General features: G+C 42.3%; 1 protein-coding gene across 2 annotated transcripts in view; it reads right to left on the reverse strand.

Moving 5' to 3' along the window:
* Nucleotides 1-15965, reverse strand: part of LOC141744332 (uncharacterized) — a 207535-nt gene that overhangs the window by 85195 nt on the left and 106375 nt on the right. For both annotated transcript variants that reach the window (XM_074590005.1, XM_074590004.1), the window contains exon 5: nt 5211-5333. In XM_074590005.1, coding sequence (XP_074446106.1) covers nt 5211-5333 — 123 coding nt within the window. The remainder of the gene's footprint in view (nt 1-5210; nt 5334-15965) is intronic.

The raw sequence follows: 15965 nt of genomic DNA on the forward strand, positions 1-15965 counted from the left end.
GGGATATTAGGAAAAATTTCCCCACCAAAGGGGTTATTAAGCATTGGAACAGGCTGCCCAGGGAAGTGGTTGAGTTACCATCTCTGGAGGTACTTAAAAGCTGGGCAGACGTGGTGCTGAGGGACACGGTTTAGTGGTGGTTTTGGCAGTGCTAGGTTAAATGGTTGGACTCGATGATCTTAAATGTCCCTTCCAACCTAGATGACTCTATGAACCCATGTTGGAGTCCCAGGGTACCCGTGAGCACCTAACAACAGGGTTGGAAATACCAGAAATTAGGTTTTGTCCTCTTTTCTCTTGCAATTCTTTTTCTTTTGCCTAGTCTTTTTTTTTCCTCCTTCTTGAATTGCTGTAAAAAACCAACACATTAAAATATCTTAGTTAACAAGATTGTTCACCCAGCGTCTGTTAAGGCCACAAGATGGAGTTTTCTGTTCCCCTAATTCTCTGAAGTGGTCACTAAGTGGGCACAGTAATTCAGTTACAAATAATTGTGATACAATCGCTGTGACTGGTTTTATTTCCGTATCTCAAGACAAGGTCTTGAAATAGAGAAAGATGAAGACGGCTGGGTGGCTTTACCTCATCTAGGAGTGCCTTTACTTGACTGCTCTAAGATCTGAGTTGATGTGGAGTGGTACTTGCTGCGCCTGTAATCAGAACTGGTATATTTTTCTTTTTGTAAAATACAATTTATTTTCCTTATTCTCCTTCTATTGAAGTGTTCCTGAAAATAACTAACTCTGTGTCATGGCATGCCATAGTCTTATGAGTCAAATGCAACTTTCTGAAATAAGACAATGCAAAAGCATCCTGAATCCCTCCAGTGGACTAATTTCTCCTGTTCTATTAAAAAACAAATAAATAAGTGAAAAAGCGCCTTGGCATTTCCCTCGAGGTGCTTGCTATTATGTTCTTCAGGACGTGGCAGAAGCCTGGTGCATTGATTTGTTGAGCAAGGAAAACATTCCAAATGCAGAATGAGCATGTTTGTTCTCTTTGACAAAAGCAGAGTTTGACAAGACTAAGTTAGGATCCACACCTCAAACTTTACAGACTAAATAAACGCTGAGGTCATTTTAATAAACACTTTCTTTCTCCAGAAAAATCCTTCAGTATTTCTTTTAGGCCAACTGTTAACTCTTCGGTGGCAACACTGTTTGGAGAATTCTCATCTGACCTGGGATCAGGCTAATCAATGACTATCACATTACTGGGGTAAGCAGTGGTGGCCTTGGAAAGTCACACACTGGCTGTGGACACGGCCGCTCCGCAAGTCCCTCTGGCAAAGGGCAGGAGACCTGCCAGGACTTCAATGTGTGACCGAAACCCCTGGGGACGGGGTTGCGGCGATTGCAATGTAACTCTAATCAGTAAAATAAAAGCTTCTTTTCATCAACAGCTAATCATAGGACTCCATTTGTCTCTAACTTCCTTCAGTCGCCTTGGCAGAGCACAATAATATAAATAAGAAATGACAGTTTATCAAAGAAGGTTAACATAAGGTCACGACCTTTTTTAATTTGACTTCTGGAGCTTATTCATGTGTGAAAACGCGCTTTTGTAGCTGTAGCCTCAGCATGTCTTTCGGGTCTGGACTTGTGCCAATAATTGAGTTTTAAAATGGTATTCATGCTTGGAAAATATCGTTTTTGTTTTCTGTGATGTTTGAGGAGAATTGTATTGCATTAGTATCAAATATAAAATGAGAACATCTGCACACCTCGCAGAGTATCACATAAGGAGTCAGCGGTACCTCTGCTTAACAAGTCAGGAGGTATTGCACAAAGGCAACGCTGATTTGTGCATGTACACACACACACAAACACACACACATATTTCCTCTCCCTTACTCAGACCAAGATACGGCCGCCAACCAGACTGCCCCCAAAACGCTGAAAGCTGGTACAGATGCATAGGGCACAGAATGAGGCTGACAGTCATATCCTAATAAATGTCGAATACTAATTTGTTGTATTATTTGTGCAGCGATTAAAACCCAAATCCTTTCTCATTATTACTTTCCATCAGACACGTAAAGAGCGAGAGGTAAGCATGAGCTTTCTGTCAAAATCTGTCATGCCTACGCGACTATCTGCCAGAAAATATTTCCCTGTCAGGTAAGAAAACTGAAGCTCTGTCCATGAACACCGAAGAGTAAAATCTGCAGTACGACATGTAGATAATTACTTTTGAAAGGCTAATCAGTTCACCATGCTGGCTGGCGTTTCTATATAGATGCACGTGCCTTACTACAACTTGCCTCTTCATGTAAGCATCCCTTAATGAAGTGAAGTAAGACTTTACATACCACATAACTCTGAACGATAAATCCTGCCATAAGCGAGTTAGAAGAGATCCTCACAGGCCTCGGAAGGAGTATGGAGCCCACAGGGTGGGATGTCCCGGGCCGTGCTGCTCCATACCCTTCCCTACATGGCTTTAACCGTCTGCAGAACCACCCCAGAAAGGCAAAGTTTAGTCAATGCTGATAGCAACATCTTTATTTTAATAGTATCTTTCCCATTTTATGCTGTTGTCTTCTTCATATTCATGGAGCCTTGTGTCTTGCAGACACCTCTGATGCCCAGGAAGATAGAGAAGCTGAGCGTCGCCAGCTCATTCTAGCTGTGAAATTAGGCCCTTGGGTCTCCTAACATTGCTCACAACCCCCCCAGCTATTATTGACCAAATCAGCAGTACCCTTCATTAGGTTGTTGGATTAGTGAATTTTTATCCTCTTTCCCTTTCTTAGCATTAAACAGCTACAAATGGCTAAAATCATATTTAAAAAAAACCCAACAACAAACCAGTTATTTCCTTACAACATCCTTCCTTTTTGTCAGAAGGATGCTCTACTTTGTTTCTGAAAAACAGGATCAATCTTTGCACTAACGATGACTTACTGAATAAAATCTGTACTACTTCCATGGTGCTTTTTTAACGATACACCTCATTTCTACCTTGGCTTATAAAAAAATCTGTACACCAATTGATCATTTCAGTCACCAGTGAAATAAAACCAACCATGAGACAGATAATGGGAGCAGAACAATAGTACACATCTATTTAACGCGTGAGTTTAGACTAAGGGGCAACATAAAGCACAATGATGCTAGAAAGAAAGAAAGAATGTAGCCAGAACAACTAAAAGCCTTACTCCTCCAAAAAACGCTAGCTAACCTGAATGAGAAGCTCTTTTACTCTCATCTGCCAAATGACCCCTTTGAGCAACGCAGAGGCATCAATAAAACACCAATTCAATGTCGTGTCCTGAAAGACTGACACCTTCCAGCAGCACACACAGTTTTTGTTTGGGAGCTCACTTTTCCCTTCTGTAATAATCACCCACAAAGTTACTTAATATTGTAACATCTGATGGCTCGAAGTTGGCTGAAGTTGGCCTTCTTGAAAGTCAGTATAGCCATATGCTCGTCCTCATTATCTACACAAAAGTTTAGGTGTAATTAGCGTTACTGCAACGTTCACTTTGTTCTATCACTTGAGCGTTTCCAGTTTATTGTACGTTTCCACCTTTGTCGGAAGATTTGCAAAAGCAGCTTCAAAACAGCTAACAATACGTTCTCCGGTAATTCCTGGTTAGATAGTATATAGTACAAGAATCAAATATTTTTGGCTCTGTTTGAGTTTTTAAAGAACATCAGAATACTAGAAAGTGTATTTTAAGAATAGCAGAATCATGTAGAACGAATACTAATTTACTTATTAACACAAAACTCTTCTAACGGAAAGAGAACTCTTGCATGCTAAGCAATTTAGGATTACAATGAGTAAGACCCCTGCCTTCAAATACTTCAGTTTTGGACAATTTTTATGCATATCTAAAAGCAGTAAGTAGTCATCAATGTACAGACTTATACACTGGTTCATGGCATATCACCAACCAGTCCCCAGAAAAGGTAAGAGAAGGCTGAGGAGAAGTAGCAGGAACCTGTGAATCACGGATAGCATTTCTGGCTTGAGCTCTCAAAAGGCCAAAATAAAAACATGGAAGACCATAATGAAAACCTTCAATCAAAATAAAATAACCATCTACAGCTTATTTGCACTGTTCAACTTGGATATCAAATGATAGGTTGGCTGTGGAAAATAATTCTTCCATCTTCCAGAGAAAAAAGGAGTTCAGCAAGATAAAGTTAGGATAAAGCATATAACTACAACCAAGAAATGCATTGCTTTGTACAAATAAGACAGACATTGAAGGACAATGGTAAAACGAGTTCCTCGAATAAAGGTATTTGTGAGACACTATGCAACAGCAAAAGCCGGAGAAGATCGTTTCTTGTGAAAAGATAGTAATACAGTTCATGAAAACCTACCTACCACCCCCTTCCTCTTGAGATAATCAAAAACCGTCAATGACATGCTTACTGCAGCAATGAAATGCAATCGAGGGTGTGATCCAGGCACCCAGCCAGTGCACACAAGACCATACGGCAGCGAACATTCATTACCTGTATCAGAGGAGTGTTCAAGAAGAAGGAGCTGCTCTGGCCCGCAATACAGTACACAGTGGCTACTTTACACCTGGTCTCCTCTACTTTTTGCATCTGATGATGCAAAAAATGTAGTGAATGTAGGTCAGCAGATCAGATGGGCTTATTTACACTCACTCTATGTTTACCAGTGCATTTTTAAGAAGTCATTATGTGTTCTAACATAAGCCTATGCAATGTTTTGCTTTTGCATAAGAACAAATTTTACCCCATAATGCACTAACTAGACTTATATTTCCCTTAGGAAGACGACAAATGGGTTTACGTAGCATGTGGTTTTAAATCCTTTTTTATTCAGTTAATCTCTAGCTGTGGAACTGTGATTGAAATGCAAAAAATGTATGTGTGTTTTCTGATAAGAACCATTTTGTTTTAGAGACAGATGAAATGTTATCAAACGTATACACTTTCTTCAGGTTTTTAAACTGATGATGGAAATTCCATAATCAGAACATGGCATAGCCAATCCAGGTTAAGCGATAACATTTTTTCAAAAAAAGAAAACAAAACCCCAGCCCTTTGAAGTGTTCTTACAGTTACATCTTCATAATCCAGACATGAGAAGATCTGCACTCCTGACAACTCTGAGTATATGCTCTTCATCTGGCTCCTGATAAAAGCTAACATTTCCTTTTCCTTTCCAGTGTCTTCCCTGATTTCTTAATAGCAGTGAGACACAGTACAAAACATTACCTCCACAGGATTTTCCATCTTCCTCCAGTTTCTGGCCAGCTGGACACTTGCAGTGGTAGCTGCCGATGGTATTACAGCACTGGTCATGACAGCCGCCGTTCTCAGTGGTGCACTCGTTTACGTCTGTCGGGAGAAAGCATTAGGTGGTGAGTAAAGAGCGGGCACTGAGCACGTTACCTGGTTATATGAGGACAATTGTGTACGATTCTGATGTGACAGAGTGAAAGAGTTACTGAGACGGCCAAGGACCCTGAAGGCAAGCGCTGCAGCAGTGGCCCCCAGCTACATTGCTGTGCCCCGCAACTCATCCAAGAGGTGCAATGGTGGATTGTTCCTTCCCCTCTTCTGCGCGAGGTAAGTGGCGGCATCCACCCAGCTCCAGCAGCTGCAGCCTCCACCCAACTCCTCACTTCCATGCAGCAAGATCAGGAACCATCTTTCTAGTGTCCTTTCCACCAGCTTATTTGTGTATGATTAGAATCACAGAATGGTTCGGGTTGGAAGAGACCTTGAAGACCATCCAGTGCCAACCCCTGCCCTGGGCAGGGACACCTCCCACCAGACCAGGTTGCTCCAAGCCCCGTCCAGCCTGGCCTTGAACCCCTCCAGGGATGGGGCAGCCACAGCTTCTCTGGGCAGCCTGGGCCAGGGGCTCACCACCCTCACAGTCAAGAATTTCTTCCTGATATCCAATCTAAATCTACTCTCCTTCAGTTTGAAACCATGACCCCTTGTCCTATCATTACACTCCCTGATAAAGAAATACCATCAGTCATGGCTGAGATGAGAAACCTCTGAAAGACGGTAGTATTTTAGACCAATTAAGGTCCTTCTTTCCTTTCAGATATGTGTGCACTAATATTTACACATCTTTCTTAGTCACCTGATCAGGTTAGTGCTTGCCTGCATGATTTTGAATAGGAAAGATTAGATAAAGATCTATACATTATAAATGAAGAACATTAAAGAGCCACATAAATAAATAAATAAATAAATCGACTAGCCAATGGCAGAGAAAAATCAATGGCAAAGACATTTGCTTTTTAACCTGGGTACTTATATACCCTGCACAAGAATTTCTGAAGAAACGGGATTAAAATCATCAGGCCAGTAAGGCTGCTCTGTTGAACAGGATCAGAGACAACAGATGGTATGGAAGTATTTCCAAACCAGAAAATTTGTCAAATGGGACAGTAAATATAACAAAAGCAGCAGGTATTTGCTGCTCTGATTTCATGCGTTCTGGAACACACTCTTGAGCAATGGTTTCTTGCTTGCTTTGCTCTCTCTGAAGTGCTAATGTCACACAGACACGTAATTCATCAGTGCAGGGGCAAGCAGGGACAGCAATGAACCTGCGAAAGAATAACGGGTTGTGGGTGTCTTTTTCTCAATTTTTTTGACAAATGTCTTGATGTGGCTCGCTGGCAGAGCTGACCTCCTCACCATGTTGGCGAGGGGAGAGCCAGGGCTAAGGGGACACACCACATTCTCTCTCAAAGCCTGGCACGAGGACGCAGGTGACAGATCCCCTGTCCGCAAGGCCTTTGGCAGAGATCACACACGACATTCAGGCTAGAGAGCAAGAAAAGCAGGAGGAGGAAGGTTAAGTAACAGGAGATAAACATCATGACAGTAAAAATCACCGGCAGTTACTTGATATTCGCAGCACTCTGCATCCCCAATGGGGAAATGCGGCATTTTAAAAAACTCCTAATTAGGCACCAGCTAAAAGAAATACAAAGTGCTGTAAAGACAAATCAAAAAAAGAAAGAATTTCACATTCACGCAGGAGAGACGAGAGCCTTTCAACTGCAATCCTTAGCTGTTGCCGTTAAAGTCTAAGATTTACCAAGGTTTATTAGTTCTTTGATGAGCTTGAGCTTAACTTCACTAGCTCATTTTGAGTGAGCTCTCACGGCAAGTGCAGGGCAGCCAAGGGATCAGGGCCAGCCAGCATGGGTTTAGGAAAGAGAGGTCCTGCTTAACCAACCTGATCTCCTTCTATGACCATGTCACCCGCCTTCTGGATGCGGGGAAGGCTGTGGACGTTGTCTATCTGGACTTCGGTAAGGCCTTTGACACCATCACCCACAGCATTCTCCTGGAGAAGCTGGCGAATCATGGCATAGACAAGTGTACTCTTCGCTGGGTTAAAAACTGGCCGGATGGCCGTGCCCAGAGAGTTGTGATTAATGGGGTGAAATCCTCTTGGCGGCCGGTCACCAGTGGTGTCCCTCAGGGCTCCGTTTTGGGGCCGGTTTTGTTTAATATCTTTATCGATGATCTGGATGAGGGGATTGAGTGCACCCTCAGTAAGTCTGCAGATGACACCAAGCTAGGTGGGAGTGTTGATCTGCTTGAGGGTAGGAAGGCTCTACAGAGGGACCTGGACAGGCTGGATCGATGGGCCAAGGCCAACTGTATGAGGTTTAATAAGGCCAAGTGCCAGGTCCTGCATTTCGGTCACAACAATCCCAAGCAACGCTACAGGCTTGGGGAAGAGTGGCTGGAAAGCTGCCCGGCAGAAAAGGACCTGGGGTGCTGGTGGACGGCCAGCTTCACATGAGCCAGCAGTGTGCCCAGGTGGCCAAGAAGGCCAACAGCATTCTGGCTTGTGTCAGGAACAGCGTGGCCAGCAGGAGCAGGGAAGTGATGGTGCCTCTGTACTCGGCACTGGTGAGGCCTCACCTCGAGTGCTGTGTTCAGTCTGGGCCCCTCTGTACAAGAGGGACATTGAGGTGCTGAAGCCTGTTTAAGAAACGTCTAGATTTGGCACTTCAGGGCATGCTCCAGTGGCAGAGATTGTAGGGGTTTTTTTTGCGTGTGTATGGTTGGACTCGATGATCTCAAAGGTCCTTTACAACCATAAAGATTCTATGATACTATTTCTGATCCTGCCTAAAAACCGAGGTGAAAAGAAATTTTTGGGGAGGTTTCAGACTACTGAAAAGCTAAAAGAAAAGTAAACACCATGAAATGCCAACATTTACTGAAGTGCCGCTGAAGAGGCACAAACGCACTAAACCCATCCTGTTTCTCTACGGGTCTAAACTCAATGTAATGACCGATAAAATAAAAGCCTTTGTCCTCAGTGATAGTGAAAAACACTGTCAAGCTATATAAAAAAGAATTCTGTTATCTCAGAGCTACACAACAAACCAAATCCTAACTCACATCAAGTCAAGGCACTTCTGATTTCATAGGAACACAATTTAGACAGAAACTTTTCCGAAGAAAAACACTCCCTCCCGCTCCAAAATGCAAAAAACAAATCGTACCAAAATAAGACATTCGTCTGTTCACTTCTCTTCAGCAAGAGACGGAGAGAACATATGACAAGCGACAGATTTTAGACATACTCCTCAAAGCGCTGGAAGAAGGCACGCTAGCGCCGAGCATCATGCGGAATATCGACAAAACAGGCATGTTCCAAATGATTTACTCCCTCTAAGTAGCAGACATCTTGATGTGCCTTGTGGTAATAAACAGTAATGAGCCACATAATAACCCTGCTCCACAGCTTCGACTTCTATTTATACTAACAGTATTGAAAACTAATAAAAAAATCTCTTGCTCTTTTTATTTTTTTTTTTAAACAAAATAATGGGAAGAACTACTTTGTTCTTCTACACCGTGTTTAGCGCCTACAATGCTGCATGACCTCCTAGCATAAAATATTGACTAAGAGGCGTGGTCTACAATACGTAGCCCAATTTATTAACACCAGTGCCTGTATTTTGAACCAAAATATTGGAAGAAAACCTTTCCAGCTAAGGAGTTAATCATTACCCTCTTGATTTCACTAGGGTATAATACATTCGGAAGCGTATAGTGCTATTGCATACTAATGTATAGAATGTTTTTCCCTTTTGATTGCAGCGTGCTTCTATTAGCAATCAGAAATCTTTTTCTTTCTCGTTCAGTGTAAAGCACTGTGGTCCATCTATGAATTCAGCCCCCCCCAAAAGTATTGGTGATATATGATAATTTCATCTTCTTCCAGCTCTCTCTCTTCTTAATGATCTCTCCAGGATTTCCTTTTCTCTGCCTGAAGACTTGTTTTCATCCTTTCATGAAATGTTGTCATCCATTTCTTTGCTGCTTTTTACACCAGAAACCTACTGCTTTTTCTATTATATGCAGAAAACCCGACTTTTCATCCGTATGTCTCTTCAAAACAAATACTTAATTTAAAGCTAATCATCATAACTCAGAAATTAAACCGGAATTTATTTTAAGACACCAAAATAAGCTTTTGCTACCGCTTTTACACCTATTACAAAGCAAGCACATTTGAAGGAACACACTCGCTAGGTACAAAGCGCACTAGTTTAGTTTTAACCTTAATGTTAGGAAAATTTGCTCTCTAAGCATCTGCATCATTCGCTGCGCTGTCTCCCGTACAAGACCTTCCCCATTGCCTGTACCCTGCCAAGTTGTTTTGTACAACAACCCAGTAATAAAGGTCAGATGTTGCCTCAGTCCAAGAAGCACCAAAATAAATGATCTGAACGTGAAGTAATAAAGAATGTGTTTTACATTTGTAAAAAGCTCTTATAAGCCGCAATCAGCTGCTGTATATTCCTAAAACACAGAGTAGTCAGAATTTTAAAATCCAATTACAGCTTTGCCACTGTGAAAAAAAAGGGAAAAAAACCCAACAAAAACAATTCTGTCAAATGATAAATTTCTGTCTGCTTTCCATATTCAATGTCATTCAAGGTTGCAAATATATTTGCCTTTTGAATCGCAAGAAAAATGACAGAAAATTTCTGACGTGTAACAAGTCTGCCAAGTTAGGTCTGACAAAAGTTCAATGTTATCAAGACTATCAATCCATCTGTAATGACATGCTGTAGGCGCTTCAAAAAAACCCAACAAATGTGATGTTTGCTACTGCAACGCTTCACATTTATTTATAGAGCCAATATTGCAACACAAAAACATTATCCATGGGACATACTCTATGTGAGCGTTCAATCCTGCCACGTGAAATCTTAAGGAAGTTTTAAAAAATGAAAAACCTTCATCGAGATTAACTTGATATTAACTTTATATATGATCTGTCTACCACACGTGTGGGGAAAAAAAAAAATCCACAGCATATTTTACATCCACCAGTATTCAAAAATGTGGATTGTAGACATGTGCCTCTGTCCCACACTCCCTGCACGTGGTATTTTAGAACTGCACTACGTGAAAAGGTATTCTTTTACCTAAAAATCTCACCAAATATTTGGTATGTAGGGAAGCATGCCTTTTTTTCCCCCATGAAACGGACCACCTTTGCCCAATTAAATATGCCTAGGAGCTTTATGCTAAATGAAGAAGGACTGATTCAGATCCTTTTACTCCTTTAACAGATTCTTGGTTAATGCAACTCACTCCCTGGCTGAAAATACCACAGAGCAGAACGAGGCGGAGACATCCCCAGCTCCAGGGAAAACAACCCTTCGCCGAGTTTTAATGCAAGTCTAAGAGATTTTAGATTTCCTACAACTTTATATAAAAGCAGACACTGGACAAAATGGTTTTCATTGGTAATTCCAATTTTAATTCTAACAGAAGTGACCTGCACTATTACTAGCTCTCAAATGTAGCAGGCAGATGAAGAAAAAAAAAAAATAAAAAAATAAATCAGTTTTCTGCTGGAAAGCAGAAGAACATTAGGACAGAAGTCTCCTCCACCCACCTCTCTATGCTGAGCTACTGGCGAGGGCTGCAGCCCTGCAGGTCCTCGGCACGGAGCTGAATTCAGCATCTTTACACGCCAGGAAGGGCTGGCGCCTGCCCTGGCGGCACGACCCGGGGAAGGTGAAGGAATCTGCAGCCGGCAGGAGCCCGCCGGCAAGCAGAGGCTCTCGGACTGCAGCAGGAAAACAACGGAGGCAATCGCCAGTTAATTTTGGCAACAATTCGTATGTTTAGATCTAGGGGACACACCAGCTAACCCACCGCCTACAGGTTAAAGTATTTTTAAGCATATTTTACCTGTGTAACAAGTTTATGCAATAGGTATTAACATAAAAATTCATTTTTAAGATAACAAAGAGAACCTCATAACTGCAGCCCGCTATTTAAAACTTATTTTCCAAGCTTTCTATATTTATCAGCTGCGTGTGAGCAACAACTTTATTTATTTAATGCAACCACACGCAAACTTGCCGTTTCAGTGACCAGCCTTTGGGGCTAACCCGTGCTCTGACCCGTAAGGCGCTGACTTCGGTGCATGTCAGAGCTCGCTGGACTTGTAATAAATCACTGAAGCGGAATAAAATCTGTAAAATCATTCACACTGTTACTGCAATACCACACGAACAAAGCCCACCATCACAGAGAGGGGAGGTTACTTTGATTAGTTTAAAAGTGTTAGGCTGACACACCGTGCTTCAATTAGGGGTCAAAGTAACGAGAATGTGTTTATTTAGGAGGAAGACGGCATTTCACTAATAACACTTCTTCCTAGTTGGGATTTTTGCCTGAAGACTGTAATGACAACGGTCTGACTTCTGGAATCTAAATGTTAAATATCTTTATCTAAGAGGTTTGATTACTCTAACAGGCACTGGCAGCTTATATTGATTATAATAGCAATTTAGAGATGGAAATTCCTAACTCAGAAAACAAAACTCAAATACTTTCAGGTACAAAACCCTCATAAAGGTTAGAATCAAAGCCTAAATGCACCTATATGTGTACCTTAATATACCTGAGTGCCTGGTGCCAGAACAAAGGAGTACATATGCAACTGTATTACAATTTGCTTTTATAAGGAGGTGTTATGGGCAAGTGTCTGCAAATCATAAAGCACACTTGACAACTTCTCATGTAGAGATCTAAATAATTTGATTCCATCTTTTTAAAAGTGCTAAAGATCCAGCGAATAGGTAGCTCCTTAACTTACTTACGGATTTAGACACTGTTTTTTAAAATTATGGCCCAGATGGTCTGCAACCAAAACCATATGTCTAAAACATCCTGAAACGCGAGAAAGTCGAGTTGAACTTTAAAGGCCACTCACTGCTATGACACAACATAGTTCACACTAATGCATATGCACATACATCATCGCAATGTTATATGTAAATATAACGTAGTGAGCGAATACACCGGACAGGCGGGCGAGCGCAACGCTCACGCCCCAGAGACTGCATTTGTCTTTTTTCTTCATTTTGTGCAAGAGCTTTGTAACAGTCGTCTTTGAACAGTAATTGTCTCTAAAACATAAATTACATCCATCACTTCCAGCGCTAACCATAAATTATCAGCCTGAATAGAAAACAAAGCTGCTCATTCTGATAGTCAAGCACAGTCCTACACGTGTATTGATTAAGCACTCTTAATGCTTTATTAGGTTTTCTTCCTCCACAAAGTCAATAACAGAATGAATATTTCTCCTTGTGCTGTTATGAAGTATCGTAAATCTGAGCTGCTATTAACAAGCGTCTGATTAGTGGAGCAAACTTATCTGAGAGTTTGGCACAGACTCTTCGTGCGTGAACTCCAAGAAGCACCCGTCATCGCCACTGGCTCCACTGGCAGCCGTAGGACCTGTGCTTTCACGAGTTATCACCGCCTCTTTTTCCTTTTTTTTTAAAAAAAAAGAAATTACTGCTGCACTCATTCCTCTTTATCCCCATGTCGCATTCACATACACAGAGAACATCAGTCACGTAACGAATGCGTGCACAGCCCACGTTCCCCGGGATGTGGGTCTCTGCCATGGTTGGCTTTCTTTTGTTACTGGGGCACTAAAAAAATACCATTTCATGGAACTTAATGTGAAACCAAAATCAAACAAAGCCCTTTGGTAAACATAGAATCACAGAATGGTTTGGGTTGGGAGGGACCTTAAAGACCATCCAGTGCCAACCCCTGCCCTGGGCAGGGACACCTCCCACCAGCCCAGGTTGCTCCAAGCCCCGTCCAGCCTGGCCTTGAACCCCTCCAGGGATGGGGCAGCCACAGCTTCTCTGGGCAACCTGGGCCAGGGGCTCACCACCCTCACAGCCAAGAATTTCTTCCTAATGTCTAATTTAAACTTCCCCCCTTTCAGGGGGAAAATACTAGCAAACATACTTTGCTAGCATTAATTTTTCCTTGTTAAAATCATCATGTGAAGAAAAAAACACACAGATTCAATCAATCATTTGCACTCGCTCACAGTAAGAATAAGCCTTTGTCGTGCTTTAACCCCGGTCAGCAGCCCAGCACCACACAGCGGCTCGCTCACTCCCGCCCCCACAGTGGGATGGGGGGGAGAATCAGGGAAAAAATACTCGTGGGTTGGGATAAAGACAGTTTAATAGGGTAGTAAAGGAAGAGAAGATAATAATAGTGATGATAAAAGAATATACAAAACAAGCGATGCACAATGCAATCGCTCACCACCCACTGACCGATGCCCAGCCCGTCCCCGAGCAGCGATCCCCCCCAGCCAAGTCCCCCCGGTTTATATACTGGGCAGGACATCATATGGTACGGAAGAGGCCTTTGGCTGGTTGGGGTCAGCTGTCCCAGCTGTGCCCCCTCCCAGCTTCTTGCGCACCCCCAGCCTCCTCACGGGCAAGGCATGAGAACCTGAAAAGTCCTTGCCTTAGTACAAGCACTGCTCAGCAACAACTAAACCATCACTGCGTTACCGCCGTTGTACTACATCCAAAGCACAGCACTACACCAGCTGCTAGGAAGAAAACCAACTCTACCCCAGCCGAAAACCAGGACACCCCTCTGAAGCCAGAACAAAAGCCTGTAGAAGGGGAAAAAAAACAGGCTTGATGTTTAAATGAGTTAAAGAACAAGCTCTTAAACCCCAAGCCGCTGGCAAGCGCTGCTGTGTCAGTTAATCCTGTGCAGTAGCAGAGAGCGTTCAGTGTCCCGCTGCAGGTACAGGGATGGCCTGCTCCACCCCAAGCTCTCCTCCTCCTCCTCTCTACTGACTGAAGACTAAACTCAATTCTGAAAACTGGCATTTAAAACTCCTCCATCACCAGTTACGGAATTCCTCCATAACACAGCTGCTCTCTATTTTCTTTTCTTTTCTTTTTTTTTTTCTTCTTTTCATTCCTAATGTCCTGAGCATCAATGACATTTCACCACAATGACTTCCAAATCCAAACTGTTATGTAAAAAAATAACAGCTTTAATTTATTTTTTTTTATCCCTCTTCAAAATTCTCTGTGAAGCAGGAACAACTACTTCCTAATGTGAAATGCAGGACCCAAATCATGTACAGTTTTCCTTTCTACACCAACCAGAGTAACTAAAACGAGAGGGAGAGGGAAATAAAAATAATAAAGTCTATCACACTACAATGAAATCCCGTAGTAGTACTCATTTTTAAAATACATTTTCCCAGACAAGGTATGAATAATGCAACTGAACATCCCAGAGCATCCGAATTAGGCAACAACAGACTAACGGATGCTAATTGGCAGTGATTGGAGATGATTGTGGAGTTCGGCTGGAACTGTGATTACAAACAGAGCTTACGCATCCAGCCCAAACCTCAAATACCGTTGCTGCAATTAAAGATACTTTATCAAATTAGACAAGTGTTTGCCTTTGCCTGCTACGATGGTTATGAGTAAAACATAAAAGAAAGCACCGATTGCTGCGCCGCAACTTTCCTTACATCAGAGCTCTGCCGAGATGGATTTCTTCCCGCTTTGACTTTTCATGCCACAAAATGGAGCCTTTTTAGAAAGAATTCAGGACTCTGCAGCAACATCCTTAAAAGCCCTTGTTTTTCTCTAAAAGTGCTCTTGCCCTAAAAATGCATTCTCTTTGCGGTATATCTAACTTCCAGTGCCAACAAGTGCTGGTTACGCACACACAAACAAGAAAAGACTTTGAACTTTGCAAACTTGATTTCACAATATAAGCCCTTATGTATTTTTGAGGCGAGCAAACATTCTTTAAATATCATTATTAGCAAGACTTCAGGACTCCCAGCAACCGGATTTCTTTTAAGCTTCGGGGTGCTAAACCCCAAGCATGAATTGCAAGCACAAGCCAGGCATTTGGCTCCAGCCAAATGGGGATTTCACACCTCGAACCCAAGACAGGCTCCTTCCTTCTGCTTTCCTGGGCAAGAACATCAGTAGAAGGTGTCAGCTGCTTGCCCACAAACTAAGGCTGGCTTTTTCTTTTCTGTTATTCCCAACAAGATGCACAACTTCCCTCTCCTACTCCTGTATCTCAAGAAAATTTACATGGAGAACTTCTGCCTTTCCTACAGCTTCCCTTGATCTCCTATAAATCAGGTCATCAGAACTGGATTGAAAAAGGATATAGAAAAAATCAGGTATGCTCAGTCATTTCTAAAAGCTTAGCATTTACAGTCATTAAGTTTTATGAACCTCCACAAGAGCTAGTTGCCTCCTTATTTAAAAATAAAAAACAAAAATCAAGGCTATGCAAAATTATGGAGGTTCTCGGGCCAAGATAGCTGGAGAGTGACAGCCAGTATATACCTGTAAATAACCTGAAGGTCCCCACGGGTTAGCTGGTGCCAACATCTGCAGGACCAAACCCAAGCTCAGAGACACACAGCACTGGCATCAAAAGAGCACAGCAAGGAAACTAAGGTGGCAGCTCGTGCATTCTGCTCAACCTGTATTTTTAAGAGATTTAAGATGTCACCTTCTATGAAAAGCACTGCAATAGTCCAACACACAAATAACAAAAGCAGAGATAAGACAGAGCTGTATGTTGTTGATGCCTTTCAGACTCACCAGGATAAAAGGGGAA

The sequence above is a fragment of the Larus michahellis genome, chromosome 6 (assembly GCF_964199755.1).
Source record: "Larus michahellis chromosome 6, bLarMic1.1, whole genome shotgun sequence".
Taxonomy (NCBI): Eukaryota; Metazoa; Chordata; class Aves; order Charadriiformes; family Laridae; genus Larus; species Larus michahellis.